The sequence below is a fragment of the Gopherus evgoodei genome, chromosome 20, assembly GCF_007399415.2.
Source record: "Gopherus evgoodei ecotype Sinaloan lineage chromosome 20, rGopEvg1_v1.p, whole genome shotgun sequence".
Taxonomy (NCBI): domain Eukaryota; kingdom Metazoa; phylum Chordata; order Testudines; family Testudinidae; genus Gopherus; species Gopherus evgoodei.
This window is the reverse complement of record NC_044341.1, coordinates 6,488,428-6,499,225: the sequence shown is the minus strand read 5'-3', so window position 1 is coordinate 6,499,225 and position 10,798 is coordinate 6,488,428. Positions and strand designations below refer to the sequence as shown.

The 10,798-nt window shown below is 46.9% G+C and overlaps 1 protein-coding gene across 7 annotated transcripts in view; it reads left to right on the top strand.

Annotated features, from left to right (window-relative positions):
• Positions 1-1,239: 1,239 nt before the first annotated feature.
• SPOCD1 (SPOC domain containing 1) overlaps positions 1,240-10,798 on the top strand; it is a 32,412-nt gene continuing 22,853 nt past the window's right edge. For 4 of the 7 annotated variants that reach the window (XM_030539100.1, XM_030539102.1, XM_030539101.1 and 1 more), the window contains exons 1-3: positions 1,240-1,320; positions 2,319-3,141; positions 6,166-7,938. In XM_030539100.1, coding sequence (XP_030394960.1) covers positions 6,583-7,938 — 1,356 coding nt within the window. In that variant the 5' untranslated portion in view covers positions 1,240-1,320; positions 2,319-3,141; positions 6,166-6,582. The other 3 variants (XM_030539103.1, XM_030539098.1, XM_030539099.1) reach the window with 3 other exon arrangements.

The window sequence follows — 10,798 nt, the reverse complement described above, 5'->3', positions numbered from 1 at the left end:
GCTATAACCCCCCACCACCCCTCCAACCAGCCCCCCAGCTATAACCCCCAGGACCCCTCCAACCAGCCCCCCAGCTATAACCCCCAGGACCCCTCCAACCAGCCCCCCAGCTATAACCCCCCCCCGGATCCCTCTAACTAACCCCTCAGCTATAACCCCCCAGGACCCCTCCAACCAGCCCCCCCAGCTATAACCCTCCCATAACCCCCCAACCAACCCCCCCCAGCTATAACCCCCCCACCACCCCTCCAACCAGCCCCCCAGCTATAGCCCCCAGGACCCCTCCAACCAGCCCCCCAGCTATAACCCCCAGGACCCCTCTAACTAACCCCCCAGCTATAACCCCCCATAACCCCCCAACCAGCCCCCAGCTATAACCCCCCCATGACCCTTCCAACCAGCCCCCCCAGCTATAACCCTGCCAAACCGCCCAACCAGCCCCCCCAGCTATAACCCCCCCAAGCCCCCCACCAGCCCCCCAGCTATAACCCTCCCATAACCCCCCAACTAGCCCCCCCCAGCTATAACCCCCCGGACCCCTCCAACCAGCCCCCACAGCTATAACCCTCCCATAACCCCCCAATCAGCCCCCCCAGCTATAACCCCCCCAAGCCCCCCAACCAGCCCCCCCAGCTATAACCCTCCCATAACCCCCCAACTAGCCCCCCCAGCTATAACCCCCCAGGACCCCCAACCAGCCCCCCCAGCTATAACCCTCCCATGACCCCCCAACTAGCCCCCCCAGCTATAACCCCCCAGGACCCCTCCAACCAGCCCCCACAGCTATAACCCTCCCATAACCCCCCAATCAGCCCCCCCAGCTATAACCCCCCCAAGCCCCCCAACCAGCCCCCCCAGCTATAACCCTCCCATAACCCCCCAACTAGCCCCCCAGCTATAACCCCCCCAAGCCCCCCAACCAGCCCCCCCAGCTATAACCCCCCCAAGCCCCCCAACTAGCCCCCCCAGCTATAACCCCCCAGGACCCCTCCAACCAGCCCCCCAGCTATAACCCTCCCATAACCCCCCAATCAGCCCCCCAGCTATAACCCCCCACTCCCCCCCCAGCTATACCCTCGCCGTAACCTTCCCCCCACCCCCGCGTTCCAAGAGCGCCCCGCCTTCCCGGCTCACGCGCAGCGGGCGCGGCCCGTCGGGTCACGTGCCGCAGGTGTGACCTCAGAGTCGGCGCGGGCCTCGCCTCAGCCACGTGATCTCCTTCCGCCCAACGGCCGCTTGGGCGCTCGCGCCCTGTCACGTGGTGCGTGCGGGGGAAAGGGCTGGAAGGAACCGCTGGGGTGTGAGCGCGAGGCGCCGCCAGTGAGTGGGGGAAGGGAGAAGTGGGCGGGGCGCCTGGAGTCCCCGGGGCTGCGAGACCCTGCGTGGGGTCCCCGGTGCCGGGCTCCCGCAGGGTGTGGGGCTGAGGCCGTTAGTGCCCAAGGGAGGGATGCTGGTGCTACCGTTATTGCACCACTGTTGTGCTTGGGGCACGTGGGGGGGGCACGAGTGTGTGTGGCACGTGAATGCCGTTGTGTGGTGTGTGCATGAAGAAGTGCAGCCTTACCTGGGTCGATAAAATTGAGCATGCATCTGCAGACACACAAGATGAACGTGCACAGGCTCAGAAGCACGTATGGGCGTGCCTCAGTGAGTGCTGGTGTGTATGAGTGTACAAGGTTGTGCGAAGCCGCATGGATGTGTGGGGCATGTTAGGAAAAATAGACATCTTGTTCTCTCTTTCATATAATAATTTGGAAGAATAAGGTGAAAGAATTATGTGGGAAAAGAGGGCAGGAGAGCAAATTTGTACTGGAGGACTAGAGCCAAATTTTCAAAGTTATGTGCCTGACGTTAAACATCTAACTGCACATTGAGGCATCTACACAAGTAGTCTGATCTTCAGGGCTTTGGTGATCCCACAGCTCCAATGGGGAACTCAAGTTAGAAAATTTCATTCGTTGTGAAGGAGGAGAGCCTTGAGGAGCCTTGAGTGTGTCAAAATGTGCTACAGACTGTAGTGCGCGGTGGCAGGGTCGACATAGTTAGTGCGTGGCAAGCTGCTGCATACTAAGTCGCCATATAGACAAGGCTGAGATTTCAAGTACCTGGGGCAATGTGGGAGAAATTAGCAGAAGTGGTTGGAGATGTTGAGCTGGCTGAGGCTAGGGGATAAGCTAAGGAACTGGAGAACTCGACAGAAAAAGTTATGTAGGGGCAGCGATTAACTGTGAATGTGGCTATTGTGCTTATGTTGTCCATAGAGAATAATAATTTTTTTTTTTTACAAGTTACCATGATTCTGTTTTGTTTTTCAACAGTTGTCTCTGTAAGTAAGTGCTGTGGGGAACAAGTCTGTTCTGCAGGAGTTTTGTAAAGCATTTCTGTGCTGACCATGTGAGGAATGAGGTGAAACCAGAAGTACTTCCATCCTGAAGAGAGTTAAACTGAAGAGAACTGTTTGTCTATCAACAGATTCATCACTTGACAGCCAAAAAAAAAAAATAAAGAAAAGAAAAGGAGGAGGAGAACCTCAAACAGTCCATTAATACTGATGGAGCACCAGAAGTTTCATGGTGAACAGTCAAAATTTTGTCTGAATGTGGACAGTAAAAACATGGAGACATCAAACACAGAAGCGGGTTCTCTTGGCTCTGGAGGCCCTGACAGAGACATAAATCCAGAAGAAGAAATATTTAAGAAAAGGGCTGTTGTGGCTGGTGAGGCTTTTGAAATTCCTAAAATAAATTGTGTCGACGATGATAATGATAAAGGAAGCAGAACTGTCCAAAGTGAAGCATGGTTTGGTGCTGGTGATGATTTGGATGAAAATTGTATTAAAGAACTCAGTAGCACTCTAAAAATCCCAGCTCTTGAGGCATTGGGGGAAAATGAGAAGTCACATAGCATGAAAAGCTATTTGAAAGTCCAAAGTCAAGAAGAATCAGTAACATCACAGGGAGCAAGACTGACTGGTGTGGATGCTGTCAAAGCAGAGTTTCCTCTTAATAATGAAGGAACCAAACTGAAAGAATTGTTAAGTCAAATGGACTTTTCAGGAAATCTTTCGAACTCCTGGGACCAGGGAACTCACTCCAAGTCGCCCATCATTCCTGATCTGAAAGAGGAGAAAGAGCTGTTTAGGTTACAGTCTGATTTTTTTTCCCCTTTATCCTCTATGGCTCTTGAGAACATGAAGAAAAAAGTAGGAAGTTCATTAACAGAAAAGTTTAGGATCCCCCTACTGCAAAAGCTTCCTTATACATCCCAAACAGATCTCCCCTGAACTGCTAAACTCTTACAACTGCTCCCAGCCAGCCCCCCCCCCCCAGTTGTAAAAACCCTGTATTCCTTTGATACCCTCCCTAACTAAACTCCTTTTCCATCTGCCAAACCCTACTGAATCCACCTGAGAGGCTGACCACCCAGACTTCCCAGTTCCCAAAACCATCTCACACAGTGACAAATCCCCAACCAGTTTCTGCCAGTACTTGTCAGACCTCATTTCTGGGTCCCACTCTGCTGGATCTACAACTCTCAAACCAGACCCCTTTGTAGATGATAGGCACAGGGCAGTTTATGGCACCTGGAATCATAGTGAGCCCTGGGGAAGAGGATTCCCTTTACGGTCTCATTCAGGGTGTGAAGTTTGCCTTGTTCCTGTCTGAAGTTCCTGGCTGTTCTGAATCTCAGTTGTGCCACATGTTTGGGGCTGTTATGGAGCCAGAGCTGCTGTTCTTTTGGTCCTGCGAGCACCTGAAAGGGGCAGGTTGAACAGGGTCTATGGAGTATTATCTGCACTTCCTGTTATTTATAGCTGCCATTTGTAAGTGGTGTGGGAATGAGGGAAAGAGCTTTTACATTGTAGTATGAAGCCCTGCAATGAGCCTGTCTTTAAGAACATAAGAACGGCCATACTGGGTCAGACCCAGGATGACCATACATCCCGTTTTGGCTGGGACAGTCCCTTTTTAAGGCTCTGTCCCGGCCGTCCTGACTTTTTTGGCAAAAGTGGGCATTTGTCCCGTTTGCTCTTACCATCTTGGTGAGTTGGCAAAAGCAAAGAGGACAAATGCCCACTTTTGTAAAAAAAAGTGAGGTGCAGAGGAACATGCAGGGGGGGCAATCGGCAATGCCAGCCCCGAGCAGCAGGGGAGGCAGAGCTCAGGTGAATGGCGATGCCAGCCCCAGCCTTGCACAGTGGGGGCGGGGGCAGTGGGGCAGGGCTTGGCAGAACTGCTTGGGCCAGCCCTGCAGGCGCGGAGTCGGGGAGGGCTTGGACTAGCCCCACAGGGTGTCATGTTTTCCCTTGGGGAAATGTGATCACTCTAGTCAGACCAAAGGCATGTCTAGCCCAGTATCCTGTCTTCTGATAGTGACTAATGCCAAGTGCTTCAGAGGGGATGAACAGAACAGATCATCATCAAGTGTTCGTTCCCCCTGTCATTCATTCCCAGCTTCTGGCAAACAGAGGCTAGGGGCACCATCCCTGCCCATCCTGGCTAATAGCCATTGATGGACCTATCTTCCATGAACTTATCTAGTTATTTTTTTGAACCCTGTTACAGTCTTGGCCTTCACAATAACTCTTTGGAGTGGAGTACTGTGTTGCCCTGGGGTCCTGTGACCACAGAATGGGACAGGGTAGCAGAGCAGAGGTGAACTGACGAACTCTGAGGGAACTGCCATGGCAAATGGGGCTCCGAGAGAAGGCCAGAGCAGGCCCAAGCCCATAGCTACTGAATTCCATGATGGGGGCAACTGTTTAATACTTTATTTTTAAATGATTAAACAATCATGGTGGGAAATAAACATTATACTGAATAATTAATAATAGCATTTATAAATTCAGTTAATTATTTATCCTCATGAAGTGCTAAAGGCTCATTTAGGGCCATACACCACATCCCCATTTAATTTCCATTGACATGGTGGAGCTTTGTGTGGCTGGAATCAGGTGGCATGTGGCTCTTTATATGGCAACAAGCCCAGTAATGCACTGCACATTTATGTGAATATCAGCCAATAGGGACATACTTTGTGTATTTTGAGTGTCTCAGTACCTGAGACTAACTTCTTAGTATAGAATTAGCCTAACCCAGCTACGTTGCTCATAGGTATGAAAATCCACAACCCTGAGCGACATTGTTAAGCTCGCCTAGCCTCTTGTATTGATAGCGCAAGGTCAACAGGCGAATTCTTCCATTGACCTAGCTACCACCTGGTGGGTTAACTACAGTGATGGGAGAATCCCTCCTATCCCTATAGTGAATGTTTACACTGAAGTGCTACAGCATTTCTAGTGAAGATCTAGCCTTAGAAATGTATGTTACATCTTTTCACATGCTTCTGCTGACCCTGTAAAACTCACGTCAAAGCTGTTGCAGGTGTCACAGGACTTCCACTACATGGTTTCAGGGCAGCAGTACAACCAGTATACTTTTTAACCTGCTAAGATTAAATGTGGGACACGGTATGAGATACAGACTCAAAAGGGGGGATAATACAAATAGTATAAGAGCCATAAAACCACGTGGTATTAATTTCTTTAGCGTAGCTAATCTCCATTTTATTATGCAACGGTTCTGCTATCAGTAATTTACAGTATTGAAAGAGATATCACAAGCCGGTCCTGAGTGGCCTGGTAAGGGGAGCAGGGGGATGGGGAGTTGTTGGATAAGGGGCAAGAGGTCCCGGGGGGCAGTCAGGGAACAGGGAGTGGTTGGATGGGGTGGAGGTTCTGAGGGGGCGGTCAGGAGACAGGGAGAAGGGGATGTTGAATAGGCATGGGAGTTCTTGGGGTGCATAGGGGTTGGGGCAGTCAGGAGACAGGGAGCAGGGGGGTTGGATAGGAAGTGGGGTCCCAGGAGGGGGTGGTCAGAGGACAGAGGATCAGAGGGGGTTGGATGATGGTAAAGCAGAGGAGAGGGGTGTGAGGGTTTCTCGAAAATGAAAAAGGGGGCGTGATGCCGAAAAGTTTGGGAACCACTGCACTAAAGTTAGATAAGTCTTGTAGACCCTATGGTGACTCGGGAACTTCCACCACCCCTTTAAGATACAATGGTGATGAGGGTTGGACTGTCTCTTTAACTGTTAACTTTGATTGTAGCACTAGTATTCCTGAGTTGCCTTCACAAAATGAAAGCATTTTCTTGTTTCATGTCACAGCTTTCACCTCCCGGCTTGCAATGAGCAGGTTACAGGCAAGAGAGTGGGAGAAACATATGCCAGTGACCATGTTTCAAATGAAGAGCAGAGTGAACAGTCAACAGTTACTCTGAATGTGGTTAACCAGAACAAGGTGTCGTCAGAAAGTGAAGTCAGAGTATCTGGAGATGGTTCATCTTACAGCAGAAGCCCTTATGTCAAAGAAATAAAAGCAAAGGAAACCGATTTTAGAGAAAAGATGATTGTGTCTGGTGGACCTTCTGAAAGTCCTAAGCAAAATTGTGACAATGACGAGAGGGGAAGCAGAACAATTCTAATTAAACCCTGTAACATAGGCCTGAAAGACCTCAAGGATGAGTTAAAAGAAAAATGTAAAGATTCTTTAATAAGCTTAGATATGAAACACAGTCACTAAAAATGAAAAATGAGAGGAAGGCAAGTTTTTCAGACGTATTCCAAGTTCCTTTACATAAAAACAATGTTAAAAAACAAAATAAAATAAAAATCCAAAACATTAAGGCACCGTTGGAAAATGAAAAACTGAACAACACGGAAAAGAAAGAGATCAAAAGTCATGGAGAAGCAGTCACTTCAAGAGGATCAGATAGTATGGATACAAAGATTCACCATAACTCTGAGGAAACTCAAGGAAAAAGGTCATTTACTGAAATGGACTCTCCAGATCTTTCAGATATGATTGGGGATGGCATTTTCTCTAGGCTGTCACTTGTGGAAAAGGAGTATAAGCGTTCTACCATAAATCTCTCCAACGTAGAAGAGGAAGGCTCAAGGACAAAGAGATTACAGTCAGATTCTCGCCCTCTATCCAGCATGATTCCTGAGGTAGAGAAGGAAAAAAGTAGAGAGGTAATAACACCTATTGCAAAGTTTAGGAAATTCTGGAACAATCCAGTTACGCAATTAGGAAAGGAGGAAATATCTTATAGCTATTTAGTGATGAATCCAAATAGAAAAGGATTTAATTCTAGACTTTCAGAAAGACTTTTTACCAGTAATATTAGTCAGTCCGGCAGGATTATTCTGGCACCTGAGAACACTTTGCAGACTAAGGATCTTCAAGGAATTCCAGTGGAAGGTACCTCCACATATTTGTCAGCCAGCAAGACAGAGAATGTGTTTGGTGAGGGAAAGTCCCATAATAGATCTCCTGTCCTGCCTGATCAGAGTGATGGTATTGAAGACATACACGTCACAGTCTGTGAACCCAGCTGCATTTCACCACCTGCTGTGGAAAAGTTTGGGACTAATCAGAAGGGTGAACTTAGTGAAATGAAGAATCAGATGCCCAGAGTGGAAGGTTTGGTTCAGTATTTCTTAGAGGAATCTGCTGAAGAAGTTTCCCAGGGACAGTTGGATGTGGAAGAACAGAAATCCTTAAACCAAGGAAACTTCAAATCCAATGATGAAAGTGACGATAGTTCTTGGTTTCTGATGGAAATTGCAGAGGACTTAGATAATGTAGATGTTGCGAATGTCCCTGATGGACAAAATAAGGCTGTGGAACAGGAGACTAGAGGAGAGCATTTGAATCCTAGTAAGGTCACCTTGCAGTCAGAAAGCATGGAGGTGCCAGTGTCAGGGAGACACAAGGCAGAATGTTATTCTTGCTCCAATGACATAAACAAAATCAAGCACAATGATATTAAAAAAAGCACAGCTTTTTGTTGTCTTGAATCAGACAGAGATGGACAAAGTAGTTGTGTAGGAAAAGTAGCAGCTCCGGATTCAGCCAAAGAAACCTGTCTCATCGGGGTATGTACAAATACTGTTTTTAGGGATAATGATCATGAATATATGCATAAAAGAGAGCAGATTTCAGACCTGAGTTTAATTTAGGGTATGTCTTCACTGCAGAATTAGCCTGAATGACTTGCCGTTGGGTTGCCTTAGCCTCGGTCTGAACAGCCATACTGCAAAGCCAGACCCAAGTTACTGTGTCCTCACTGGTGCTGCATGTGTGTTGCTAGGACTTCTGGGGCCATCCCATGATTCTTTGTGCTGCAGTAAGCTGAGCCACTCTGTGTGAATAGGAAGAGGAGGCTCTAGGGACAGCATCTGGGTAAGAGCCTGGGCTAACAGTAGTGAAAACATATCCACCCTGGGCCATCCTGCAAAGACCACGTGTCCTACTCGATAATCCTGCATCATGGTCGGAGCAGCTTCTTGCGCTGCTCTAGTTGAAGTGTTATGTGCTGGGACCTGTAGTCTGTGTAGCTGCATCAGTCACAATAAAGATGAAGGCAGCCATGCTGTAGAACTCCAGTGGTCATAACTGGCTTACAGGCCTCAGTAGAAAATTTTCTCCAGGAAACAGTACTATCACTAAAGAAAGAGGTGATCTGCATCCTTTGCTTATGGTAATTTCAGAGTCTAAATAGGCACTTTGAAATGTTAGTATTATTGAAGTATAAAACCAGTCAGGCAGCTAGAGTCAAGATATTTAAAAATATGGGTCCAAATTCACCTGTTACATTACTCCGTTGGTTTCAGGGGAATTAGACCAAGGATGCGTTTGGCATGTTGTTTCTCACATTTGTGTGGGGGCCTGATAAAATGGTTGAGACAAGGGCTGCTGTCATCCTTAGCTGGTGTTATAGGAAGTGGTGTTAGTGATTCAGTGGGTGGCACTTTTTTCACTTAATCACTACTGAACCAATGTACCAGCATAATTAGGGGTAGTTTGGCTGGTAAAGAGGCTGGCCTTTGGTTGAGATATAAAACTAGTGGCTTGGCTGCTTGTGTTCTTAAGATATATATGGAAAGAATAGGTCTGTTAGCCCTGGTGTTATATTCCAGTTAGGATAATTATATTTTGACTTCTAAAAATTTTCTCAGCAGTTTTATTTGGCTATAGGCTTATTTTCTTATGTTAGACTGTTGTGCTGTGCATAGCTAGACAGCTGCTGTGGTCCACCCTGGAGGTGATGGCATTTCGGTGGCAGTTGATTTGAATCCTTTATATATAGCTTGCATAGATCTTTAGGACGAAGTGTACGGAATTTTTGTGATGTTCTCACTGCTTGTTTTTCTGGGATGGACTCTGCCTGACTGTTCTCCAATGCAGATCTTTCTCAGATGGAATAAGGTGAGGATTTTCATTCTTGTAATTCTTCCTGTTTATTTTCCAAGTGATTTTCCTTTGTCGCAATTACAGCATGATTCTTTTATCTCTAGTCTATGGACATCTGACTCTTTTATTTGCTGTTATCAAGCTGCTCAGCATAGCTTTACCTGCACCTTACTTCCATTGAAATCATCGGTCTTTTACAGACCAGAGGCAGGGAAAACTTATTTCAAAATTGACCTTGGGTCTTCTGTTTTGTGCATATCCTGTGTGCTCATATTAATACAAATAATAAATGATAATATATTACAATGATAGATCTTCACAGTTTCACATATGTTACGCCATCATTTTCAAGTTGCAGAATAAGTTGAAAAGTGTTTCATTGTTTAAAGCTTGCGATGAAAAGTTAATCTGATGAATTATTTGTTTATTTGGTGAAAGGAGCATTTGGCCCCAAGTACGTAGTGGTCCCGACAATATTCCTCCAAATTAACCCTCCCCTGCAATGTTTAACCATTTCCTACCCAGTTTTCTCATATTCTTGGAAGTGAGTCATAAGACCTGCTGCTCTGCATTGCTGATGTTCAGCCTGAGGGCCTAATCCTACAAAGTGCTGAACATCTCCTTGGGAGGTGGTGAATCCCCATAAGACTGGTTATTGATGGTGCTCAGCACCTCACAGGACAGTCCTCAGCATGCTGCAGAATTAGTCCCTGAGAGTTCTTGTCAACACTAGAATTTTTTACCTTGACTTCACTGATTATTGATTAACATGTTTGTAAAAGCTAGTCTGGACACTTCCTAAATATTTGTTCCAGGATACAAATGTTTGTGGTGTACCCTGGGCTGTGCCTTAGGGCAGTGTTTCTCAACCTGCTGATCCCTGACATCTCCCTGACACAATTTAGGAAGGCAACAAGCCAGTCCCTGGTATGAAATAGGTTGAGAAACACTGCCGTAGGGTGTAGGTAGTTAATAGAAATTCAAACACATCCCTAACTTAGGCCTAGTCTACACTTAAAACTTAAGTCAACATAGGTACGCTGCTCCGGGGTGTGAAAAATCTGTAGCTATGCCATCCTACCCTCAATGTTGATGCAGCTAGGTTGATTGATGCTTGGGTTGCTGGAGTTTCTACAGCAGTGGAAAAATCTCTTCTGTTGCTGTAGTCTGTGTCTATGCTGCTGGAACCCCCTAGCAAAGTTGGCAAAAGGAATCCTAGATTTAAAGCTGTTGTAGCTCCCGTAGTGTAGATGTGGACTTAGTACAGGACAAGCAGAAAATGCTGCTTTGAGACCACTTGCGTGGCCAGTCTGCAAATGTTATGTTAGCTTCAGCAGGATCAGAGACAGCTTCATGGCACTTTGCATAAGTTTGGGGGGAAATGAACTTCATTCAGGTTTTGGATTAATAAGAAATCTGATAGTAAGTCTTGCCTCCCCAAAACAACCCATTCCTATAGCAGCCAGTGTGACATGCCAGTGTACAGGGATAAGTGTGCAAACACCAACTTGAATGGGACTATTTCAGTATGTGTGGTAGGAT